This window comes from Mesoplodon bidens, assembly GCF_964165515.1.
Source record: "Mesoplodon bidens genome assembly, chromosome: 11".
Classification (NCBI taxonomy): domain Eukaryota; kingdom Metazoa; phylum Chordata; class Mammalia; order Artiodactyla; family Ziphiidae; genus Mesoplodon; species Mesoplodon bidens.
The window spans coordinates 9,914,083-9,941,710 of NC_138167.1; the positions used below are offsets into that span (position 1 = coordinate 9,914,083).

Sequence of the window (27,628 nt, forward strand, 5' to 3'; positions counted from 1 at the left end):
TATAATGGTGGTTCGGTGAATGCTAGTGAATTGGATCGCTGGTGTTGATTTTATAGGCGTTAGGAGAAATTCTGGGACTAAAATAAAAGCCAGCATAAAGTCCATCCATTTCCCTGGGCTTCAGGAGCTACTGCTGATTGTCCTCACTCAGCCTAAATATGACCCTACCTCCTTAATACGAACTCTTCTCTACCTACCTTCTCACCATGCTCAAAGCTGTTCTACATCAGAAGCTGCTTTGAGTGCCAGTAAATGGCCATTAGTCCCATGGCCCATGCAAACTCTCCACGAGGTTCAGACAGACCCACACTCTCCTGTGATTTGATATTGGCATGATCCTGGGCCAGTTATTTAACCTCTTCAGATCTCAGTTTCCTCATCTATTAAACTGGGATAATATTTACCCACTGGGAAGTTGTGTGGATTAAATGAGATAATTTAGGATTTCATTCACTTAACCTCTACTGAGCCTTTGCTATGTTCTGGGCTGCATTAAGCACTAAGGATACAGAGATTAAGGATTCAGTTCCTGCCCTTCGGGAACTTGCAGTCAGGAGAAAGAGACACAAACACAGCAAGTACAATATAGTGTGATAAGCATATGGATGAAGGTATGTGTCCATTGGTTCTGGAACACACATACTCAGTTTCTAATCTAGCCTGCAGGGAGGTCAGGAAAAGCTCATCAAAGAGCTGAACTGAGCCGTGAAGGGTCATTAAGAGTTAGCCGAGGGGAAAAGGTCTGGGGCGGTTGACCCTTCTAGACAAAGGGAAAAGCACATTAAGAGCACGGAGGTGAGCGTCTAGCAGATTCAGAGACCCACAATCAGTTTCTTATGGATAGAAAGTTGGGTTTAAGTTGAGGAATGATGGGAAATGAGAAGGAAGAGGATGGCAGGAGTCTGGAGCCAGAACATGAGAATCAAAGCTTCTCAGCATGGCTTTGAGTTTTCATCCTGATGTCACTGGAGCACTATTGCAGAGTGTGAGTCAGGCAACAGACATGAATACTTTTATGTTTTAGGAGGATCTCTCTGACACTGTGTGAAGGCTAGATTAGAACAGGGCTAGATCAGAGTCCGGGAAAGGAGGCAGAGGCAGTGATTCGTGCAATAAATAACAAAGGCAAGAAGAGAGGAAAGAAAGAGATGAGGTGGATATAAGAGAGGGATAGATGAGAAAGAGAAATCACTTAGAATGATTCCCAGGTTTCTACCTTGATAATTGGGTAGACACTGGTGCCAAGGTTAATTCAAGAAGAGAGGAGGAGATGAGAGTTTTGAGTTTGGTGGACTTGAGGTCTCTATGGGATATAAGAGTAAAGGTGGCTGAGCACCTAAGTCCAGGGCTCAGGAGGAAAATCTGGGTATAGACGTTTTTAAGTCATCACTCGTGGGCATGGGTTGTCCATAAAGTCTATGTAGATGGGTCGGTGATGAGACCAGAACCCTGGAAGTACACCAGTGAATAAGGGGAGGCAAAGTGAGAACAAGGGTGAAAGGTAAGCCAGCAAAGGAAGGAGAGACAAGACAGAGAGGAAGTCGCAAGAAGGAAAGAGGGGTCACCAGTGTCAGCTCTCAAAGAGAGGTCAGAAAGGGAATAAGTCGATTTACTGGACTGAGAGCCAGGAAGCCACAGTGCACTAGGAAGGGCCATTACAACAGAAGCACATTATGGGTGTTAACTCGAGACAACTTCCATTCTGCTCATCAAGTGTATACAGTGTCAACACTGTGACTTTATATTTATCATTGGAAATAAGTTTATCTCTTAAAAATTTTTTTTATTAAAAAATTATTCTGTGAGGTTAAGAATACAACATGAGATCTACCCTCTTAACAAATTTTAAAATGCATAATACAGTAGTGTTACTATAGGTACAATGTTGCACAGCGATCTCCAGAACTTACCCTGCATAACAGAAACTTTATGCCCATTGGTTAGTAACTCCTCATTTGCCCCTCCCCCTCAGCCCCTGGCATCCACCGTTCTCCTCTGATTCTATGAATTTGGCTGTTGTAGAGACCTCACATAGTGGAATCATGCAACGACTGTCCTGTGACAAAATATTCACATTGTTGCATATTGCAGAATTTCCTTCTTTTTTAAGGTTGAATAATATTCCACTGTTTCTAATAAGTATGTCTCCATCCAGTAGGCGAGTTTTGTCTAGAATCATTAACTGGTCACATGCATTGTCCATCTTTCCCCTTAATGCAGTAGGTCTATGGTTCCTTTACCCTAGAATTTCTATTTGTTGAGACAGACTCAGGACTAGGTATCTGCTTTTGTCAAGAATCACCAAGATTCACTTTGTTATAAAGCAGAAACTAACACACCATTGTAAAGCAATTATACTCCAATAAAGATGTAAAAAAAATAAAATAAAAATAAAAAATGATAAAAATAAAAATAAAAGAGAAAAAATATTTTTTTCTAAAATCCAAAAAAAAAAAAAAAAAAAAGAATCACCAAGAAAAGAATTGCATAACTCTGCGACCTCCTTCCTGCACTCCCCACCCCCTGACTCTCAAAACACAAAGGGGCTGCACCTGTGTTTCCAGCTCTTTCCCTCTGTGACCCGGAAGCAGAGGAACGCTGCCCTGGTGGCCAGGCTGCTCAACAGTCCTCACTGCTTGAGTGGCTCCATGGGAACCCGCAGATAAAAGGCATGAGAGAAAAGGGAGATGTTATTTCTGGAATTATCATGATAAGAGGTGTAATGAGAAGCTCACTGCTGGGCTAGACAGAAAGAAGGAGGTGGAGGCAGCAAGGGAAAGAAAGGCTTCCTTGGTTTCTTTGCAAAGAAGCTGTAGGAAAATATTTGAAAATGTGTGAATGGTGAGGAATAAGTAGGAAACTGAAGAATGAAAGGCTTCAGTGCTGCTTAACTAATCCCATTTGCTTGTTTGTATGTGAAAGACCAAAGAGAGCATCTTGACATAAAGGATGTCTTTTAAGAAATCTGTTGCTAATACTTTACATCTGAGGGTCTCTGCTTAAACGTTCAGATAACAGCCTTGCAGGGTGATGCCCACAAGAAGATGGACAGGGCAGCTTAGCCACTGGCTCCCCTAGACTCCTTGCTGCCAGTGAGTCAACTGGTTCTGTTTCTGACAGTTAATTTTCATTTTCTCTGAGTTCCTGTAGATAACAAGTGCTGTGTTCTCCTTTGTAGCTGAAACTGCTAAAGGCTCAGGAGTCCAGTTTTGCCCATCCTGCTGGTGTGTTTTGCTTTTCTGGGCTGAAACTGTCCCGATAACTAAGGTCCTGGCATCCCTGTCCACTTATTACCATGGCAATTACAATGAAGTAAGGCTAGGTTTGCATCCAGTTCTGTAAAGCCCAGTCCGAGGCTTAAGAACAGTTTTTAGGTTGAGGATGACATTCTGGTCCAGGTTCTGGCTACTTCCTTCAAGGTCTGCAAATAAGAGAAACAGAGGCTTCTAACTGTCAGAGATGGTAGGAACAACATTTTGACTGAGGAAATGGAATTAGGAATGTCAGGCTCCCACAGCCTTCTCCCTATGAGTCAAAAAAATAAACAAAAACAAACAAAATACACACACACACAAAAACCCCACAAAAAACACACAAAAATAAAATAAAATAAAATAAATAAATAAACAAGTAACTCCCCTAAGTCGGGTCAGTTGTTTCATGTGCTTAGTTGGAGCACAATCTTTGAGAAACGTGGAGAGGCTAGAAATGAGTGTGGTGTCAGCTACGTGAAACCACCAGGCACAAGATATCCAAGGTATTCAAAACCCACCCAATTCGCCTCTCTCCTTCTCTGTACCAGCAAACCCATGGGCCAAACGTCTCCTCTTTTCTCAGGCTTGTTCTCCTAAGAACAGAACCTGGCTCGGCCCAGAATAGAGCTGTACAGCCCAACCAGCGATGATTATACTCAATGCCTGAGGCCAGAGCGAATGTGCTGGGCACCGTTGGCAAACATGGAGCATGAGGCTTGAATTTCAGAGCTACAAGAATTGATGGGGAAGGAAACGGCCATCAGGACACTTAGAAGCTAGAGCATGAATCCACACTGCCCCCCTGCCCCCCACCCCCATGGAGCATGAGTGGGATCAGATGCTTCCTGTGCCGCATTCAGGGGTGTGTGGTAGTCAGTATTGTCCCTGGAGTCTGACTGCATGGTCCAAATCCTGGCTCTTCCACCTCCTAGCTGTGTGACCTTCAGAAAGCCACTAAACCTCTCTGGGCCTTATGATTTTTTCGTTTGTGGTTTTGTCTTAAATAATGCTCCATAGGGACGTTGTGAGGGTTAACATGAGTTAATATAAGTAATCTGCTTAGAACAGTGCCAGGCCTATAATACTGACCTATTACAGAAGTGATAGCTATTACTAACACTGTTACCTGTCAGCTAGGGCTCCCGTCTCTTTAGAAGAATTGGCACAAACTAGGGTTTTGACTCCCCAAATCTTCTGATTTCTTCCCTTCACTTCCCCTGCTTTCTGCCCTGGGTGGTGTCTACACTATTCTTTACCCCTTTTGAGAAATTTCCACCCTTTCTTGCTTCTCTTGTAGTGCCGACCCTTACCTCAGTTCTCTCCTGCTTTCTCCACCTGTCCATCCATTTCCCCTCACACTCTTTTCTTGGAGAATAGAATCCAGCACACTGCAGGCACTAATTAAAAATTCGTTGAATGAATGGTAAACCGGAGCAGAAACATACAATATAGTCCCAGAATACAACAGTGTCTTCAAAATATAAAAAGGAAAAAAAAAACACCTATAAATTATTTCTAATTTTGAAGGACAGGATCACAGAGAAAGAGATAAGTGATCAGTTACAAGACAATATCCAGAAACACAGAATAAAAAATAAGAAGAGGCTGGCTCCCAGTGCGGTGGGGAGCCCTGGTGGTCTGCGTGTGTGCAACCGTGACATTGATGTGTAGGCGACACTGCTTGACTCCAGCCACCCATGTCTCTTCCATGAAAGAGACACAAATAGTCAAACTGCATAAGGCAGTCAAGGCTTTTCCCTGAGTGCTCAGGAGCCAGGCCCCGAGGAAGCCTGCCCTCCACTGTTATTTCGTGAATGACTAGAAAGGCCGGAGAAGCAGGGCGGTGGAAAAATTCAACCTCCCTTTCCAGCCCCCATCCCAGAAGCTAGCTGTTAACAAAGCCCGTGGGGCCAATGACAGAGCCACCCCATCTAGGAAATGAAGTTCTAAAAATAAGCAATTCTTATAACTAATTAACGAATAAATAGATGTCTCTAAAAATATGCCACAGACAGAACACTGTGAAAAATCCAGAGGTGTACTTGAAACCACAGACTGTCTGAACTAGAAGATCTGGGGGATTTAATGCAACCCTCTTGCTTTATAGATACGGAAACTTGAAGCCCAGGGATCTTAAGTGACTTGTCCAAGGTCATCCAGCAGATTGATGTCAGAGCCAAGACTTGATAGGCCAAGGGGCGTGGACTTGCCTATTTCCGGGAATTTAATGCCAACGGAGTCTGGATATCCTGCTTGAGGCAGGCAGCAGCGAGGAGCCAGAGCAGAGAAAGAAAACAAGGAAAGGGCTCGGGAACTTCCACGCCAGCAGACTGGCTTCGAAGATTCCGTGAAAGTTGAGGCCAGGATTGAAGTAACTCGGGAAGGAAATGGAGCAACAAAACCCACCAGGCAAACCATTTGCTGTCCTGGAGTGAGTGGTTATTAAACAGTGTCCCGGGGAATTGGGGATGTTCCAAGACTCAGCTCTAAAGGGCCAAATAGCTTTTTCATGTTCTAAAAGCCGCTTGAGCGCTCCGAGAAGAACGGCACAGGTGCTCATCTATTATTGAGCATGTTTAAAAAGGCATTTAGGAAAGAGCACCAGGAGACAGATTTGCAATACGACGTCAGTCCCAGGAGGGCTGTGCTTGCTTAGAGAAGGAGCAAAGTTCACGCTCAGCGATACGGGAAGAGCCACCACGGGCAGGTGTCCTGGCGTTCTTGGGAACACCTGTTGGTGTCCCCCCTCCAGCAGGTGCCTGGAAGTGAGTGATGCAGGGGGTGAACGCCCACAAGTGCAGCCCCCCTACTGTCAGCTTGCTCAGATCAGTGAGCCGAGATCTTGCACCTTGTGTGTCAGGGGGACCGCATGGTGGGGGAGGGATTTTGTAACACATACATCTACATACACAGTTTCTAAATAATGAAATAATATATAGCACTAAAGATTACGTGATAAATAGACGAATACAAATAGATAATAGATTAATGGCTTGATACATATTTAATATTTTCTATAATATTTATATTTTTAATATTTTAATGATACGTATTTATGGCATACCATTCACAACACATTGTTAAAGGAAAGTGTTGGTTACAAAAATGGGAATGTATACTACTATCCGGATTTTATAAAAATATGCACTTACACTTATAAAACACATTTATAATCTAGAAGAGCATAGAGGAAAAAAGATTGGAATGATAGAAACCAAAATGCACATAGAAATTATCCCTTTGAGGTGAATTTTATTTTTTTCTTTACGATCTTGTCTATTAACTTTTTCTCAGTGAACAGCTACTATACTTTTGGATCAGACATAAATAACAAATATCATTACCTAAAAGAGGTTTATTACTCAAGATGAAACTAGGTTCCTCTGGTTCTGAAAAAGAGATCCTCACGACTTTGCGTGCAATACATTTAAAACCACAGTTCCTCCTCCTTAAGTAAGGCTTTTACTTAAGTATAGTCTTAAGTAGCCAAGAAGTCAACTGGAAAATAAAAATATAGGTGGGGATTTGGGGGTCTTCTTAGTGGCTGCCTACCACCATCACGTTTTTCCCGATATTATACCTGTGTGAAATTCTCAACAGCATACATTTTTTAATAACAGAGTGTCTTGTTTACCTTTATTTCCTCTTAGCATCCAGCACAGGGTCCTTCATAGAGAAACCCTGCAGTATATGTTCGCTGAATTGAACTGAAGCTGCCTGATAAAAGAAGTGATAACTGGATACGGGAAGGAAAAGCAATGCCTTCTGGTGGACTTTGAGATTCTGCTTTCACGTGAAAAGAAGAAATGCCAGTGGAGACCCAAGAAGAAAGGTTTATCTGAGCTTTGCAGAGTAGAAGAAAATGCTCTGTGCTCACTGTTGTTCTTTGGATATAGGAAGTTCCATTCTGAGACGGAGTGTTTCTCACTTCTGGGGTGGGATGGGAGGAATCTAAACTTCCACGTCTCCAGGGCAGAAAGAGACCAAGCACTCCCCTTACTTCCTTAGTTAGCACTTTCACCAAGATCAAGAGACCCCTGTCATTACTTTCATGATGAACTGGCCTTCCCTTACAGCCTGCATGCTCAGAATCTCATCCGAGTGTGGCTCTTTTCCTGCCCGAACAACTTCAACCTCCTTTTTTCTTGTCTCTGCTTTTTCCCTTTCTCTCTGCATTAGTTTAATCAGACTAGCATAACTAGAGTCATCTCACTCCTCTCTACACTCAGACTCTGTCGCTCCCTCTCTAATCGCTATCAGTTTTCTGTTCTTAAGACGTGGCATTTCCCCCACCTTCCTTTCTGATTTCAGTTCTTCCTATTCCACACATCTCTCTCCTTTCATTTGCCCACCGCTTTCCTTCATTTTCTTGGTCTCCTGGCTGAGATTTTTCCCTGCAAAAGCCTTCCTTTCTTTGCCAGGTACATGCCCTTGGATAACTCAAATTCCCCTTGAAAGCTCATGTCTATGAAGCCTTTCCAAGATACTCCTCCAGGTAGAATTATTTGTTACTTTGACAAGAAAAAAGACAAATTCACACATGCCTAAAAGTTTTAAAGACATTAGAAGTTTACATTTCTGTGTTTCACTGTCTGACAAATAGAAAGCCCTTTAGACAGGTAGTGTCTTTTGCCTTCTACAATTCTAAGATGAATGTGGGGATTCAGTACAATACAGAACCGTGGTTGTCCTGTGTGCTAATGTGTCTTTAAGACAGCGCTCAAAATTCTCATCTGCCCCCTAGGGACTACAAGGTGAACTGCAACAAGCAATCAAAAGGCTGTGTCCGCTCCATTTTTACCTGATTCCTTAATCCTGAATGTACCCATTTCCAAGGTATACAATTTTGTTGTTAAGCAGGGACTGAATCTTTTCTGAACTCATTCCTGTTCTAGGAGTTGCAAACTCCAATGGCTGTAAGAACTAGGTAGGTCATTAATAAAAGGGATGGGACACCTGGAGGGTGTGTATTGAATTGAGAGCTTGTATTCCATCCAAAGGAGGTTCTACCCCTCAGCCCCAGCAGAATGTGAGCCCAAGGTGGCCACTCTTCAGATTTTTTTAGGAATCCACAAATCTGGAGTTCTAAGGTAATCTCTAAATTTGTTAAGTGCTAAAGCCAATTTAATCTTAAATACACCACTCTTGGGCCACCTAGAACATGTCTATGACCCCAAAGCTGCCGGTGGACTGTGAGTTTTATGACCTTTCCTAAACATCTTCACCAGGTCCTCGTGTAGTGTCACATCGTGACCACAGGGTCAAGTGGAGACAACTCAGGAAGTGAAATAATTTCCACAACAGCTGCAAAAGAATGTCAGGGTCACTTGGAACAGTAGGTGAGGGTATGTGACTTAGTAAATGCAGTTCTAATTAAACAAAGAGGGTTAATGCTTTTTGGTTCTTTGGAAAAATCAAGCATAAATAGTGAAATGTTCACAGTCCGATGTGTCAAATTATAAAAATTCATGTCCATATTCTCTAAAACCTAGTAGTAATGGGAAAAATGGAAGATCAAATACTGCCCACATTTGCCCTGTTGCTTGGAAGTGGGTCTGTAGTCTCAACACAGTATCTATGCCAAGTTTAAGCAGAGGACCTATGGGCAGCATTTGAAAGGTTTTTACTTTAAGTTGCCAGTTAAATTTCTAACAGATGTTGGACATACTCCTTAGAAATTTAACTGTCATCTTATTTAAAATAAGAAATTGTAAACAAGCCCTGCTGGGGGCTGGTATTTCTAAAAGCCCCTTGCGGGGGGCGGGGCTGGCATCATGTGGTTGAGAGCCACCATACCCTATCTTACCACCTTAATGGCACTAGACGCCATTTGAAGTGATGATATTTACATATTTGTTGATGTGTTTGTTGTCTGACCTCCTCACGAAGACAAAAATTCCTTGAGGGTTGGGAATTGGTTGGTCTTATTCAATACTGTTTCCCCAACACCTAGAATAGTGTCTGGTACTTAGTAGGGGCTCAGGAGATATTTCCTGAATGAACAACCCCAGACAATAAGCCTAATATCCTGGAGTTTCTGTAGCAGTGACTGAAGACCATAGATAATTCACGGTCTCCTGGAGTGAGTGATACAGGCCTTAACTCTTTCTTGCTGGGCTTCTGGCTCTATCCTCAACTTTGTGGAGGGATAAAGATTCAAATTTGTTTCAAAGTAAAAGGCTGGAAAATAAAGTGAGAACAGAAAACGGTGACAAAGTGGCAGTCTTAAATATCCATTAAACAGATACGTCTCTTCTCCTTGTGAAAGGGAAATGTCTGTGGTCAACTATCCCTGTGTTTTATAGGTCAAAACTCAGATTTCTGGGCCTCATCCCTGGAGCTTTGGCAGCAGGACCTGAGAATTTGCATTCCAAATAAGTTCCCAGGAGATGCTGATGTTGCTGGTCCAGGGACCATACTTTGAGAATCACTGGTGTAAACTATAAAACGCTATGTGTCAGTTGCATTTTCTATTTCACTCCGCACTTCACCATCATCCCCTTTGTAGTCAACCCTGACTAGGACCTGTCTTTTGACATAAACCACCTTCCCTTGTGGGAGGAACTCCTTTAATGCTTGTGGGTCAATCTACCCGCTGCACAATAAGGAAGCCATAAAGGGGAGACTGGCGGCGGTTTGTTACAGTGAAACAAAAGCCAAGGAGATCAAATGGCACGAGGACACACCACGAGGTTTCATGAACAGTCACTATCGCCTGATGTGGTTTGGTTGTTATGTAATGGTTACTGACAACTCACAATGTCCTAAATCTAAGCTGAACATGTTTTTAATTCCCTGATTTGGGGGCAATGAGCCCAGCATGGACTGCTGTGCTGTGTTGGGGACTTTACCATTCTTTCATTATTAATAAGACTCAATTTTTAAAAAATCCCTGTGCAAAAAGTTGTTTAAGAATAAAGGAAGAAAGCGTGTTCTTTGCCAGTTTATCATCGGGCACGTCAAGGATTCTATGTGTTGTTTCCTAGTTCCTTCCTTTCAGTGAATAAGGCCAAAATCCAACCTTGTTGTGTACGTGTGTATGTGGTTCATTTTTCTTCACTTTCTTGTTTTCTAGAACCCAATTTCAGTTGAGATCGGTTTAAAAGATGTTCAATTATACTTCAAAAACAAACAAACAAACATAGAAAAAGAGATCAGATTTCTGGCTACCAAAGGCAGGGGGTGGGGGGAGGTGGAATTGGATGAAAGTGGTCAAAAGGTATAAACTTCTAGGTATAAGATAAATAAGTATTAGGGATGTGATGTACAACATGATAAATATAACTAACACTGCTAGATGATATATATGAAAATTGTTAAGAGAGTCAATCCTAAGAGTTCTCACTACCAGAAAGATATTTTTAAATCTCTTTAATGTTGTATCTACACAAGATGATGGATGTTCACTAAACTTACTGTGGTTGTCATTTCATGATGTATGGAAGTCAAATCACCTTAAACTCTTACAGTGCTGTCAATTATATCTCAATAAAACTGGAAGAAAAAGACATGTTCAAGTAAAGAACAGTGAATATTTGCACAGCACCTGCTACACGCCAGATACTGTGCTAAGAATTTTAAATGAATTAAAGCTTATTTGATCTGTATAGCCACAGTTTGAGGTAGGTACTATCATTCTTTCTGTTTTATAGATAAGGAAAGGGAAACAAAGAAAGTTGAAGCCACATCTATTTACACTGCTTTGGATGAATCACTGTGTTAGGCAGAGGTGAGGAAGATAAGATGCCTCTTGGCTTTTAAACTATGCCTCAGAGGGTAAGTTCAAGAGTCCAAGGTTAAGGGGAAAGCATAAGCCAAGGCATGTAGGCATGAAAGTACAAGAGGTTTGGAGAAGGGGTGGTTGCAATTATGCTGGTGTGTAGACTAAACGCAGAGAGCAGAAGAGGAAACAGGGCAGGAAGGTAGGTTGGTCTTGACTACTGTGATCTGGGAACCGGGGTCTGGAACACACTTTGCCCTCTGGAAACACTTCTCAAATTTCAGTCCTTTGAGTTCCACTGTACCGATTTTTGCCACATCTGCGCACCACCTACACTATTTTTAATTACATATGAAATAACCTTCTTTTAAAAAATATATTTATTTAAAAATTTCATATCATGACTGCAAATGTAAGACAAGTGTCACTTGTCAAAGATAGAAGATAACTATGAAGATAAACAGATTATTTAAATAAAAAACACTCATCCCTCTTAATTCATGTACCACAGTGAAACCCACAATCACACTTGGGGAAACATTGAAGTGACAATGATGAATCACAGAAGATCAGTGGTCTTAGCTATTGGATTTTGCTTCTACTTTCTCTTTTATATTTTTGTATGTATTCATCTCAATGAACCTTCAGCTAGTTTGATATGAAATGCCCAAACTCCTCTCTCTTAGCTAGTTGAGCTCATAAAATATTTAATTGATTGTGTTTTATGTAAAACAAAGTTAAAATTTCATGTCACTCTCTTGGTAAGATTTGAAGTCTGTTTTGTAGGTCAGCTATTTTAAATTCCTCTTGGTGTTTCGACATGTCTCTGCACCTCCTGCAGGTGTCTGATCAATGGGGCTGCATGGCTGCAGTGTCACTGCCATGGTGGCTGCATTTTAGAAGAGCTTTTAATGCAGAAGCAAACTATTTGCTAGAAAATCAATCCCGTCCATGTAATCAGGACCTAGACAACTATTTCTGTAGGTAGCTGTGGCCTTTGCTATTGGGAGAAACGTGTTCTGTCCTCACAGTCTGAGGAGATACGTTCTTGTTCTAGCTGAAAAAAAGAGGCAATGTATGCATGTATGTATTTTTAGGGATGTGTGTGTGAGAATGTGTGTTTAATAATAGATAGTGAAAAGGTATAAGGATGGAGGGATGCAGAAAAGCTTTTCTGTTGTTGTTCTTATCTTTCTTGCCTCTCTCCCTCCTTCCATTCCTTCTTCCCTTACTTTTTCATTTTATAATCTTCTCAGGAAGATATTACACTGAAACAGACAGTCCCAGTTTAAGCCAACTCCGCCCTCCTACCTGGTACAGGACCATTTCTGAACACTTTGTTTAAAAACTCTCATGAGATAGTGCTCACATACTTCCATGGTGTGATCTGTCCTCTGGTCTACAAAATTATCCCCATGGTAGTGCTACAACTTGGACGCCATTAGTCTAGTTATACTGTTACACTCTGGGTATCAAGGCAAAACATATATTGGACTTAAATGGAGCCAGACATAAATATCTACACTCAGCTCTGCCATTCCCTAAGTGCATGACTTTGGCAAATCATACAACTTCTCTGAGCCTCAGTATACTTACCTGTGCAATAGGAAGTAAGTTTTAATAGGAATCAAAATTAGGTCATATATGCTAAATCTCTTCATAAACCACATTCTTAATAAAGGGCCCCCAAAATGTCAGATGTGCTGGTGCCAAGTCTTCCTAAGATCCCTTGATCTCAGGATAGAGTGTTCTAGAAATTGTACATCTTTCTCAGACCCTTTAGGGAGAATAGATGTTTTTTCACTGTTCTATAAAGAGAATGCTGAGGTGGCTTAAATATCCACCAGAAATTCTACCCAAGAGGTAGTATTCTATTCCTACTCCAGAAAGCTCCCCTCCTTATGGGATGAGTGAAAAAGATGGTACATGTTATTATGAGAATAGCCAAAATTGACGATCTTGGAAGACACCATGCACCAAACCTTTAGAGTAGAAAAATGTGAAAGGATATCTAGCAGAGTTTGGTGTAAACGGGGAATATTGTGCACGTTGAAAATACAGCTGTGGAGCAAGGTCCTCTTTCCCTTGGGGTCTATCTCTCTCTCCCGGACATCTACCTGTGTTCTTCTCCTCTTTTATTTGTCTCCTCAAGACCACACTTTCATTCTCATCATTCCCCTGGCACAGATCTGTTTTAAGTCTAAACCTTCAGAACACGTAGCTGATGGAGCTAAGACCTGGAATGCCTGTAGAACTGGCAATGGGCAGCCTTTATGGGCAGCAGAGAATACCTGGGTCACATCATCACAGAGAGGGAGAGCTGGAAGCAAGTGCAAGAGCTTGTCTCTCTCTCAAAATGAACTAAAATGTTCACCAAATTATGGACAGAAATCATTCTGATAGAGAGAGAAAATAATAAAATCACACCAAATAATCCTGAGTGCTATGGCTGTTGTGGAATGCTTGTATTCATTTTTTTTTTTATTAATAGTTTTCATTCTTAAAGGCAGTTTATTTTCTTAATTGGCCAACGCTTCCTTTCAGCTCTTTGTACTGGGGGCCGATCAGCAGAGTTAACATGCCAAGGTCAGTGCTTCCCTCCCTGTGCACACCAATTACTTTACCCTGGTCCCAGCCAGCTCTCATAAGTAGGTATGGTGGAGAGAGAGGCTGTGCGTGGACTTGTATAAATCTGTCATCGCTGTAGGAAAAACTCAAAGCAGAAGGTCTCCTGGTGATAGGTCAACAGAGGCCTGCTTGTAGATGAAGAACATTCAGATATTATAGCTTTAATGTCACACCTCAGACTTCAGGGCAAGTGTATATGCTATTAATGTATGCACGAAGTAGCTTGTTTGGTGGAAAATACACCAAGGTATGAAAAGAGTCGTCCCTGCCATGATGGCCCGGACAGTCCTGAGGCACATCAGCCTGTGGGTATGTGAGTCAGCCAGCCAGGTGCTGCCCCACTGGTGAAACAAGGGGATCACTCTCCCTTCGTCCTGGGTCACTTGGGGCACAGAGGATGGAAACAGCACTAGAAACGATGTCACACCAAGCATGAGCCCTACTACTCCTTAGGAACATGGGCCTGAATTTTATAAGCTTCCAACTCTCAAGAAAATGGTCCCAGGATGTTGAAGACTTCAGACACAGACCACATGAACAATCCTATCCTCTGTGTGCTATAACTGCCAAAGATGAGAAATATTCTCATCAGCAAAGTTAGAGGATCAGAAGGTCAGAAAGAGAAAAACCCTCTGGGATCCCCAGCAGACCAGGAATCACAAAGGAGAGCCTTTCACACCCACTGCATGTGTGTCTTCTCCTTGTTACTGAATGAATATAACCCAAGCTTCTTGAATTAAAGGATATCATTTTGAATGTTTAGGGACATAAAACAACAACAAAAAAAGGTGACCAAACCTTGTCACCTCACACATCAATCTTACACATCAAAGCTGGATTATCAAAAACTCTGAAATTATTTTCATATGAGTACCAGTCTCTACTGAATACACATATGAATGCCTAATCATGGGGGATCAGTTTAAAGACGTATGATACATCTTTACAATGGAATATGAGGGAGTCATTAAGTTTCATGCTTTTGGATAACATTAATAAATAAGAAGATGGTCACAGTATCATAGTGAGAGAAAGAAGAAGATCGCAAGCTGTTCATACATTGCGTTTCCAGTTCTACTGTATCACACTGTATTGTGTTAAAACATACACATATACACACACAGACACAGAAAAAAGCATCAGTAAGAAACAGAAGAAATGTAAACACTAATTCTTTGTAGGTATGTAAATGGGTAAATTTTATTTTGTCCCCTCAAATATCTTGAATAAGCACCAATTCCCTTTATAATAAGAAAATCATAAATGTTGTTTTTAACCTGTATATTAACATAAGAGTCTTGTAACCTCGACACCACTATTTCATCTTCAATACCACTACTGGGAAAGCATTATAACCTAGAATTAGAAAGTTCAGAGGACTCAGGAGCCAACCAAAGACAACTGCCATGAAATAAAAATCTCAAGAAAATTTAAACAAGGTGGGTGAAAGCTATCTTTTGCCTTTGGGGATCCCTTCCTCTATACAGTGTTTCCTTAAGTCAAGATTAAGCCAGCACTTCTGTCTCCAAGCTCCATCCTGCTTTTCTCCCCCATCAGCAGGTATAGGTTTCAAAGTCAACCAAGGTTATCTTTTTCTTTTATCCGTTTCATTCAGTGGCTGATGACAGCACACGAAGACAACCAGCCTTTCTGAAAGGACATTTCTGAAGTCCTTTCCCCCAGTGCAACCTGCTCTGGTCTTCGAATTATTTTATAAATGTACATGGCGGTAGCAGCTTGACACGGTGGACGGAGTCTACCAGGAGTGGGTGGGGAGACCTTGGGGGTTAAGGGCACACCTCCCCACCACGGGCTGGCCCCCAGTGGGCTCTTTCCGGGACCCTGGAAAAGGGTGTAGGCCAAGAGCATGGGCCACAGCTCTTGGAGCTGAGGGAACCAAAGAAGGGAACACTTGGATGTGAAAGTCTGTGATAATCACAACTTGGAAAGACAACCAAAAGCATGTAATCCAGAAGCCTTGTCTATAAACCATTGCCATATATATGCAGGGTCTTTACTAACCAAGCAAGATGAAAGAGCCACCCAACTATTAGACCATATCAAAGAGTCAGATTTAAAATCACCTTAGGTTATAGAAATTTTAAGTGTCACAATAAGCGCCCTTCTCCTTGCAATACTTCTTCCCCCAGCAACTAGGAAAACAATAATACTAATTTAGTGGGAGCAACACTAAGCTCATAGTAGGTGCTCAATCGTTACGTGCAGGAAGGAGGGAAGGGAGGGAGGGGAAGGGGAGAAGAACTCTCAAAGCCTACAGTCCACGCATTGTTGTTTGGGCAGGACTGCACGTTACAGAGCCGTGAAGATATACGCCATTTTTAGTTCTTCCAAAGTCAGCCCCTGGTGGGGTTAACAGTTCTGGTACTCAACACTTCTCTCTAGGAAGAAATTCTCCTTAGAGCTAATATAAATTTTCTCTGCTTGATCTTAAGCCCACTTAACTCTGGTTCTGTCTCGCAGGAGAAAGTGGACAGCTGATCTCAACACTTGGTCCACTAATTCTTCATATATTTAAAGAGAGTAAGTCATCACCTTGTTGCGTCTTCTTCTTCTTCCCCTCCGTGACCCCAATTCCCACAGCCTTTCTCCATGGATCCTGTTTCTTAATCCCTGAATCCAATGACGCATATTAGTATGCAGTTCAAAGTCAGCAAAAAGAGCATGTTGTCAAGTGGTGGTATCGGGAGATGCAGAAAAGAAAACACACCAGCATGGGGAGGACCTTGTGTTTCACTCCTCGGACGCCCTCTAGAAGTCTGGAGAGAGCACGTGGATAGCCCGTGGCCTCTTCCCCCGGGGCGGGAGGTGGAATTCAGTTGGGGCAGGTGGGTTCAGGCAACACCAAGTATTTCCTGGCCTGCTTAGGACTGCCTCGCACCACTGTGCTGGGCACAGACATGTAGCGGAAGACCAGCCAGATGCGGTTCCTGTGCTCGTGAGCAGACCGTCAGTTTGTCCGCGATGAGAGAGAGTGTGTGTGTGCGTGCGCATGCTCTCTGAAGGGATGGACGGGCTGTTGTACGTCATGAGTCCATGGCTTTCAAGCAGAATCTGCCACAGCAGCGATCAACCTCTGTCATCTCATCACCCACTGGATCGCTCTGGAGTAGGATCACTCTAGTCCTCAGGTATCGGTGTCACAGAGCAGCCACAGCCTGGACTCAGTGCTGTCTCCTGGACACGGGGCTACCGGAAGCATCCCTTAACCTGTTTCGTTCATCCCAGGCTCCAGATGCTGGTGGGCCCTTCTGTTTTATAATGTTGTTGCTGCTGAGGCAGCTCTGGGGAGTCTTCTCTCTACCAGTTTGGTTACCCTTCCTCTCTCTCACTGATCCATACGTTAATTCATAAATACGACTATGGACTCAGCACTTTCTACCGACCACTTTCACCTTTAACCCTTCTTCCACTGGTGGATGTGGCTGTAATCTCTCAGGATTGCCAGCCTAAGGTGATAACTGGGGCTTGGGGAGCCCAAAGAATGACCCAGACAAACGAAGAATGTTTTAATCTACACAAGGAGGGGTATTTTCTGGTAGGTGGAGGCAGGGAAGAGGGAGAGTGCTTCTAAAATACACCTCTGGTGAGTTTGGGGGAAAGACGAGCGGAGAGGCAAACCATATGTACTGTCCTGCAATTCCGACCCAGACAGTCCCTTTAAGGTCTGTTTACCTCTTACAGCCTGAAAAATGTATCATCATCATTTCTTGAAGTCATTACTCAGAACACACCTCACTGCATTTCATTTTTACTATCCCCATTTTAGGAACGATTAAATGGAAGCAGGGAGCAGTAGCAATGAAGCAAATCATGAGAGGCTCTGATAAAGACAGAAGCCTGAATGCTTGTTGGAACTGCTTCTCTGTGCCAGACTATTTTTAATGCAAGTTGATGCATCTGTCCCCCTCTTAGAGAGACTTACAAATGAAGCCACTCTGCAAACAAATATTTTTCACCATCCCCTACCCTTTCCAACTCACCATGCTGTGTGTGTGTGTTCTTCTTTATTTTTTTTTGGACTTTTTTTTAATTGGAGTATAATTGCTTTACAATGTTGTGTTAGTTTCTGCTGTACAACAAAGTGAATCAGCTATACGTAAACATATCTCCTCTCCCTCTTGAGCCTCCCTCCCAATGCCCCCGCCCCCGTCCCACCCCTCTAGGTCATCACAGAGCACCGAGCTGAGCTCCCTGTGCTATACGCAGCTTCCCACTAGCTATCTATTTTACACATGGTAGCGTATATATGTCAATGCTACTCTCTCAATTCGTCCCACCCTCCCCTTCCACCCCTGTGTCCACAAGTCCATTCTCTACGTCTGTGTCTGTGTGTTCCTCTTTAAATGTTCTTCACATTTCTACATACCAGAGAAATGTACTTGGCTTTCTGTGAATATAATTCTGATCCAGAGATCGCTTTGCTGTTCTAGCCCCCAGCCTCCATGCCTCCTTAGAGGCTACTAATATATGATCCCACTAAAGGCTCACAAAAGCATGTACTATTCGTTTAAAAAAAGAGGTTGAGTAAATGTAGAAAATTTGTATATGCTTGGGAGTATTTTCAGAGCAAATACATAAGACATTGAGAACTATGATTGCTCTGAGGAGGGACCTGGGGAACCAAGGATCACAGGTGATCAGAGGACATTCTTTTTACTGGATATTCTTCTGTATCATTTGACTTTTTACCATGTGCAGACATTACCTTAAAAAAATTACTCGAGGAGGGTGGGGACTACCAATTGGTATTTGTTGAATACTGGCTATGTTTCAGCCACTATTAACTGGTTTTACTATAATATCTCCTTTAGAGTTGGTTACTATAAAATCCCCTTTAATCTGTAGGACAGCCTTATGTAAAGCCCCATTTTACAAAAGGGAAGTAGACCCCGGTGCTATCAGTCGCTCTGTATACACAGCTGATAAATGGCAATGTGGGAAACTGAACTCGGCTCTCTCTGATTTCTAAATCCATGCTCAGTCCCACAGACGATCCTGCCTTCACTTGAAGTCTTTTGGAAGGAACCAAATTGATAAGTCAGTAGCTTTGAGACTACTTTGTAAAAACCTGAAGGAATATTGTAAAATCCTATCACACGATTCACACTGACGATACATCTTCCTCCTCCTGAGGCTTCCTGTTGAACACGGTTCGGGCGTGCCTGCCTGGAGATGAGCCCTCCCGAAGGCGCCCTGAGTGCCTTGCTGGTCCTCGGAGTGCTCAGTCCGTAGGGAGATGTCCCTGCTCTTACGTGCTTTTCAGTAAACCACTCAGTCTACACGGGAGAATCTCAGGTAGAAGCGAATGGTCACTACCAGTCACTGCTCTAACCCTCCTGAGCGTACGGATTCTTCATTTATTTAACAATTATCTTTTGAGTGCTCCCTCTGAGCCAAGCACTCTTCTTAAGTGTTAGAATTATTGAGGTGAACTAGGCCCTTGCGCCCACACAGCATACGACCTGGTGTGGGAAAACAGGTGATAAACAAAACAAACAAGCAAACAAATAAGCAAAACGTCAGATAATAAGTATCTTGAAGAAAATGAAAATAAACCTGACTGGGTGGCTACTTCAGCTTGGGTCAATCAGGGAAGGCCTTCTGAAGAGATGATATTTACCTCAATGACAAGAATGACAAATACGTCCTGGGAGCTACTGTCCTTAAAAACAAAGTCGGGCTCCTTTTGTATGCTCCAGCTCTCACCAACTTCCATGCCATGCTCCTATTTATTTACAGCATGAATATGTAATCTCAGAAGTTAGAGCTGGAAAGGACCCATCTCACGCCATGATTCTAGACACGAGGGCAGAAAGATCCAGAAAAGTGAAAAGAGCAGGTCACACAGCCAGTTACGGGCATCACTGGAAGCTAAAGGCCCCATCTCTTAGCCCACGCCTCTTCCACAAATTGAGACTCATTCTCTTCTTATCTCCCCAGTGACCATCTCTTCACTGTAGAATCCTCACCCTGAGGCCTGCCTCTCTGAAGTCTAAATCTTCCCTGGACCACTGGGGACCTTCTGGAACGCTATTGGGAGTCCTAAGAATGCAGAAGGGTTCTGGGGGCCAGGGTGACAGTGGAAGAAAAGGTACAACTTCCCACGGTTCGATTTTATCACATCCCAGACATGCCCTAGACCTGTGCCTGGCATCCCCACCCTGCCCACAAGGGCTTCCAAGTTTGGGAGCTGTGTGGCTCATGAACCTAAGGAATACTGAAGATCTCTCTTCAGCAATGCTCCCTGATGTAACCAAGTCAGTAGGATAATGTTCTATTCTAGGATCCCAATCCCCCCAAAAGACTTTATCAAAAGATTACCCACAGAATTTCTTTAAATAACAAGCTCCCTTAGCACACTTAAAGTACAATCTATGAAAACTCAATCTACATAAAGATTTTATCTCCCCTCACCCAAAAAAATGAGCTCTTGTATCAAGGGCAATAGCATAAACTTGGATTCTTAATGATGGATTTTAGACTCTTGTATTATGTAATGGTTCTCATTCATTCTACACATATTTATAGAGCTATGCAACATGATCCTCCAGGTTGCCATGAGGACACGACAGTATAAAGACACAGCCTCTGTCCTCTGGAAGCATCACACATGCAACTCTAACACAGGCAGATGTGACGAGTACTACAACAGAGGTACGGACCAAGGCTACAGGGGATAAGGGAGCAAAAAATTATATCTGGGCCAAAGATCAGGGAAGGAGACCGCAACATTTTAATTGGGCTTCAAAGGATGATTATGATTTGTATAACTGGACCATTCACTCCAGGAAAAGAAAACATCACGACACTCTGTACGGAGAGCAAGACGTACAGGGGCACATTCTCAGAACAGAGAGGTGTCCAGTGTAGCTTGACGGTGAGATGGGAAATGGTGAGGAAGAGAAGATGGGTGTTGGAAAAGAGACCAGAGCCTTGAATGCAAGAATAGATAGAGTTTGGGCCCAATCCACACACTGCAGAAGCTCTGAGCAGGTTTTGGGCAGAGAAAGAACATAACTAGAATTGTGGCTTGGGAAGCTCTTTCTAGAAGCCATGTCTAGGGCTGATCTGAATGGTTCAACGTGGGCATCAGGGAGAAGGAGGCCCATTTAAAAAAGTATCCACATGGTTCCTAGATCATATAGAAATAAGGACTAAATTCAAGAGTTAGAGTAGAGGTAGATCTGTTAAGGAGGGGCGGGATCCAACCCCCAGGAAGGAGGGTCTAGTTTTGGAAAGGGCTGGGGGTCCCAGGCCTCAGATTCCAGCCTAAGGAAGAGAAGGCAGCACAAATGACGGGAAGTGGTGTCTCTTTAAGACGGGACAGTTGTGAGAGGGCCCCTTACTTGAGACAGTAATCATGAGTCTACTGAATAAAAGCCAACCTAGCTGGATGTCTTTTGATCCACGTATGAAGCCTCCATTTTTAATAACTCCTCTTCTGGAGATATACAGAAGTGCCTGTTGTACATGCCGGCCCAGACACTCCTTGAATGATTATGTCTCCACAGCAGCAGTGAAAAGCAGCTTGACTGGGGTGAGGAGTGGAAGCCCAGGGAATAGCCATTTGGGGACAAATGACAACTCAGGGGAGGGGCGGCAGCTTCAATCAAGAACCCCGGGCATAATGTCAGCCTTATAGCCAAGCCCTGATATGAGGAGCACATGACAGATCAAGGACTTCGGTTTGAAAGATAAGGCCCTGGGTCCCACCACCTGAGACACACATGCCTGGTTTCACAAGTGAGCATTCTCATAACCACCTGTCCACGGCTCTCTGTGACAAGATGGTGAATTTCACGAAGTTTATCTCTGGCTTCTTTTCCTGGCTACTCTCTTTGGAACTATATCACCTGGTTTCCATCCTAGTCAGAGCCATGCTGACATCCTGAAGTCTGTTCTCAGCCAACTGGCCCACAGCGTCTGCAGAGTCTGTAAATCAATGTTTCCCAACGTGATTCACAGAATATGATTTCATGGGTAAAGGGATCTCGTGATAAATCATTTGGGGAAATGCCAGATTAAATAAAATTAAAGGTGTTTCTTTGCTGTAAGACACCTCTACTGGCAACAACATGGATGGACCTTGAGGGTGTTATTCTAAGTGAAGTAAGTCAGACAGAGAAAGACAAATACTGCATGATCTCACTTATAAGTGGACTCTAAAACAAAAGAAAAAGAAAAAAACCTAGTTCACAGACACAGAGAACAGACTGGTGGTTCGTCAAAGGGTACAAACTTCCAGGTGTAAAATAAATAAGTCATGGGAGTGTAATGTACAGCATGCTGGCCGGGGTTAATAATACTGTGTTGCATATTGAAAGCTGCTAAGAGAGTAGATTTTAAAAGTTCCCATCACAAGAAAGAAAAAATTTGGGGGGCTTCCCTGGTGGCGCAGTGGTTGAGAGTCCGCCTGCCGATGCAGGGGACACGGGTTCGTGCCCCGGTCCGGGAAGATCCCACATGCTGCAGAGCGGCTGGGCCCGTGAGCCATGGCCGCTGAGCCTGCGCGTCCGGAGCCTGTGCTCCGCAATGGGAGAGGCCACAACAGTGAGAGGCCCGTGTACCACAAAAAAAAGAAAAAATTTGGAACTATGTGTGGTGACGGATGTTAACCAGACTCTCTGTGGTGATCATTTCACAATATATACAAATATTGAACCATTATACTGTACACTTGAAACTAGTATAACGATGTATGTCAACTACCCCTCCGTAAAAGACACCTCTGAACTTTCAAATGCTCATATGTTCTGAGAATCTCCCAGAGTGAGACAGAGAAGACAGCATCTCTCAGTCTTGTTTATCTGCGAAACCATTTCTCAGCAAAGCATCTAAAGGCACAAGTGCCCTGCCGCACATTCTCGGGAACACCAGTGATGAAATTACTCTCAGGAACATTTGCATTTAACTAGGAATCAGGTCTAATCATAAAAGCCAACACCTAGTAAGTGCTTACTATGTGCCAGGCACCCTTCTAAGTCCTTTACATATATAAATACATTTAATCCTTATAACAACCTTGTGTTATTGGTACTATTATTATTATCCCCATTTTTCAGATGAGGAAGTGGAGGCACAGAGAAGTTAAGAGATTTGCCCAAGGTCCTCCACAGACAATTTAGTGAGTAGGGGAGCTGGGGATTGAACCTAGGCAGTCTGGCGCCCACGTAAATTAACGCCTAATGGTAGAATTTCAGACACTGTGATCAGCTGGCAGTGGGAGAGATCCTGAGAAGAGCCTTGCATGGCAAACCTCCAGTCACAGGAAATCCAGACCTGTGTGCTCATAAATAAGGCTTCACGGGCCTCCCCAGTATACCGTGTAGGACACGACTTCTGAATTACACCACTATCTGGTTTCTCCACCTAATTGTGTTATATTGTGCATGCACACTCTTCCATGAAAACAAAGTCATGCTGCAGACAGCACCACTACCAATAAAACAGGAATACATAGGGACAATCATCTCTTGATTGACCAAAGTAGCAAGAAAATGAAGATGCAAGTTTGAGAAATGGCCTCCTCTGTGTTCTTAAAGTGTTGATCTCTTGCTCTCCAGCTCAGAGAGCAAAGCCAAGGTGCCATTTTCCTCCAACGGGTTGCAGACTTTCCGATCCCCACCCCCTCTACTTAGTATGAGAATTGCCAAAGACATGTCCTACCCTCTCCCACTTCCTCTCCTTGTTCAGAAGTATGATCACCAGTTTCGGGTGCATCTGGTAGCCGTCTTCACTGAAGGACAGATTTCTCCCTTCAAAAGTCACATTGATCAGATACCTGGAAAGATAAAATACAGAGAAGGTTGAAAGTACGAAGAAGGTACGCTAGAACAAGATGGTTAGGAAGACGGAGAGAAAGGGCCAGAGGCAGACACGTAGGTAGCGGTACAAATACCACGTAACGCTTGTACCCCTCGGGTTTCCATCTGGTGATCCAGTGCCGTCATCCAAGTTTTCACATAATAGGAATAATAAGAAAAGACAGAAATTTAAAACAAGGGCAGTGGGTTTGACTTTAGTCTGCAGCTATGACTGAGCAACTTATTTAGCCATTTGAACATCGGTTTTTTCACGATCTGCCAAAAATGGTGTAATAAAGAACCTACTCTATTAGGTTTGTAAGGCTTAAATTAGATAGCTTACCACGGGGCCTGGTGCAGGGTAAACTCTCATTAAGCGTTCACGATTAGTATTCAAAAAAGGAGCTGGATTAAAGGGCAGAGGTGGTAGAGACAAGACACAGTGGGCGTGGGCCAACACAGCTTCCTGCTCAGAGAGTCTGGAGTTTAGGGTCTTTCCGCCTCCCAGAGACATGCCTACACTTTTGAACTCTTGCGATGTGCCTGCCCAGCCCACACTTCTAAGGGTTGCAAGATAAGTCCAGCAGTCAGGGATCTGGTTCCACGAGGTGCATCTGGAAACCAGGGCTATTGCACTTTGTAGTGTGAACAGAAAATAGCAGGGGCGGGAGGTGGTGATGGGGGAGGAGGGAGAGACATTTCACAGAGTGTTCTAGGTTCAGTCACTTAAACTAGCAGAAACTCTGATAATTAGAGTCAGACAAATAGAGTTGTCTGCCTCTCCAACACCTGTACCCCACCCCTCCCCGCTCAGCCCATCTCCCTGCTGGCTGCTCTGACCTGATGAAGTTCCCTCACCGGGAATTCCCACAGGCGTGCTCATTCCAATTGCATTAGTGCAACTGTGCTGATGGTAACTTAGGTCCCTTTACCATCATGACTCAAGGAATCAATCATGATTAGCTCTGTGTTCACATGACATGCTACTCTGGAGCCTTGCACCTGATGCTGCTGTGAGATGTGTCTCTGCTAAGAAGCAAAATGGGAACCTTGTGATTGTCCTGAGCATTCTAAAGGGCTTCAAACCTTTGACCAACAATGGTGTCCTACTACATTAGAAGGGCAGGAGAAGAACGTGCAGGAGGCAGCTTAAAGGCTCCTCTTTTAAGTCTTTTCATTCAACGGAACTGTGAACCTCTTCTTTGATTCTTCCAGGTAACATTAGGTTAAGCAACAAGGTTGCTAGGATGCCATGTCCTTCAGGCACTTCTAGAGATGCCTAGGCATTGTGAACCAAATCCTCATGGACCACTTCTCACTTCTAGAGCTGCCTGGGATTTTTCAACCTGTCATTCTGGGGCAAATGCAATCAAGAATACCGACCTCAAAAGAGTAGAGATTCCTAGAATCTCAAAACTGGAAGAGACCTTCACAATCAATTAGCCACTTACTTCTTGTAGTTTATGCTTCCCTTTTACTTCATAAAAGCAGCCCTCTCAGCTCTTCTTGAGTATTTCCACTGATGGGGAGCTTGTCACTGTACACCCTACCCTCAAGGCAGCCATCTCACTGCTGGGCAGTTCTTTTTTACCTAAAGTTGGAATCTGCTCCCCTACCATGCCTAGATCCCGGTCTCCTCCTTAGATATTATACAGTCTTAGTCTAATGCTTCTTCCACATGGGAGCCCTTCAAGTATTTGAAGATATTTATCGTGTATCCCTTACAAAATAAATTTTAGTCTTTGAAGAAACCGTAAGCTCAATTAGTTCTATAATTTTAACTTGATTGATCGGGGAACTGAAGCACAGAAAGGTCAAATTATGTGCCCAATGTTCTCCAGCTAATTGGGAGCAGAAATAACATTTTAAGTGCCATTCTCAATCCCATGTCCTCTCTAGCCCGCCACCCTGATTCTCGTATGCCACAGCAGCTTTAATATCCCTGGTTCCTTCGTGTGGTCCTGCTATGCTACGGCCTCAGCCCCTTCCCTCTATCCCCTTGGCCACACTCTCTGGACACTTGCAGTTGGTAAAAGTGTAGCATCCCTGATTCCGCTCAAGGCTCCACCTGGCGTCTTCTCCCTCCCCTGTGCTGTTCCTCCTCTCAGCTCGGTGCTGCCTGCTCCAGCCCATCACTCCTGAGAGGGTGATACTCGGGTCTCCTGTAGATAACAACAACTTCAACACTCCAACCAAAGTCCCATATGATTCACTTCAGGGAGTGTAATTACAAAACACAATATTTGAAACTAACAGACCAGACTTTAAGCACCCAACATAACCAACTTGAAAAATATGTTCTTACTACAACAATATGGTGTGGCTTAGAGTAATTTCTGGAAGTCTGCAGAGAAGGTGTACAAAACATGTAAAAAAAATTAGTCCTGCCTCTTTTTTGGAAGAATGCAAGAGAGGAGGGGGAGACGGAGAAGGAAGGAAGAAAGGGAGGGAGGGAAGGAGGGAAGGAAGGAAATGGAAGGAAAGAGAGAAAGAAGTAGGAAGGGAGGGAGGGAGAGAGGGAAAGAGGGAGAGAAGGAGGGAGGGAAATAAATTACCTGGTTTAAGCACCCTCCTTTTCACCAGACAAGGCTCTGAATAATTCTGACTTTATCTAAAATGCCATTAAGAATATTTCAAAGAAAGTGTCCATTTCAGAAGGCAATTATAAAAGAGAAGTTCCAAAAATCATGTAAGGAATAAGCAGCACAAATGGAATAAGTATATAGCCTCTCAAGATGACTTCTATGAAAGGGGACAGCACTGAATTAAGTGGATAAGTTGAGAAATTCAAACTCTGAGAAAATAAACCACGTTCACGGGTAACTGCTCTGTAGTTAATTTCTCTAATTATCCCTGCTCCCGAGCCCTTTTGATTTTCCTTATACATTTCTCTCTCTCTGGGATGTTCACCCTCTTCCAGTTCGACGTGTTCATTTTATTCTATGTTGACATTTCTCATATATTGCACTTATTAAAAATAGTAATAAAATGTTATGATAACACACAAAATACTCTTCTCCAAAGTATCCTTTAATCATTCATATCCTTCAGCAGTGTATAGATTAATCATTCACATTGTGTTTTTCTGAGTAATTCCCTGGGACGTGCCAACATTTAGCTATTAGTGAGGACCTTGCAAATATATACTCGCCTTGAGCAAGGATGCCCTTTGAATAGCACAAAAGACCAATCCATTCACTGGTAATGAAAAGTGTGAAAAAATAATCGGGAGCATGGTCACTTTAAGACATGTGACCTTGGCCCTGAACCTGACTTTTTCCTCTTTAAAATGGAAACACCATTTTTTACCTCCAGCTTATCAGGTTGTGATGATCACATGAAATAGGGGAGTAGAAAAATGATATAAAATATGACACAAATATAAGGTTATATAGAATAAAAAATAGATATTAGCCTGATTTGAGCATCTAAAGGCGAGCAACTTGCCTCATTTTGGACTTCAGTGAGTAAAAGTGCGATGATTACATTTAATAAGACCAAATTGTCCATGGAACACATGGGAGGAATGGAAATTGTATCTCACATATGGAGGATGAACTAGGTCAAATGGTCATATTGATTTAATTTCCATAAGGCCTGAAAATATCCAACTACCTTTGGATCTGGCTGTACTTTGTCAATTTTGAATATTAATTAAATTAAAACCTCAAAACTTCCATGTATAAATTCTCAGTAAAGGATTAAACTACAAGATTAAGAGATGCCACAGCAATTCTGTTTTTCTCTAAAAATATCACCCTCAAGTATGTAATTAGAAAACCTAGCTTCAAGTGGCAGCCATATTCAGAAGCTCTATCCACAAAACTTTAGTCTCCTGGAAGGCCCATCAAGGTTTGGTACATTAAAATATTGCTTGATTTGTCCCTGGGATGCAGCAACCTGATGGCTTGTCTCATAAAGTTCTAATATTACACAAATCTCAGACTGCCGGAACTAGAAGAAAACCTAGGAACTATCCACTGAGAACTCTCATTTTAGAAAGGAGGAAACAGGTCCCAAGACGCTACCTGACTTTCCCAGGTGACTTGCCTGTTCAGGACTGCAGTTCAAGTCTTCCGATTTCAAGTTCAGTGTTCTTTTCCTTACATCACCAAGTAAAGTGAAATCAGTGTCGCTGAGCCCCAGATGTGCCCCTTAGCGTTCTCACATCACATGCCATTCCCTGGTCTATGCAGACCCCT

At 43.0% G+C, this 27,628-nt stretch overlaps 1 protein-coding gene across 1 annotated transcript in view; it reads right to left on the reverse strand.

Moving 5' to 3' along the window:
- The window catches only part of GRIN2B (glutamate ionotropic receptor NMDA type subunit 2B), a gene marked incomplete at both ends in the record, with an annotated part of 306,665 nt that overhangs the window by 86,108 nt on the left and 192,929 nt on the right, over positions 1-27,628 (reverse strand). The window contains one exon of the mRNA XM_081248303.1: positions 23,290-23,404. Within this exon, the coding sequence (XP_081104429.1) occupies positions 23,290-23,404 (115 nt within the window). The remainder of the gene's footprint in view (positions 1-23,289; positions 23,405-27,628) is intronic.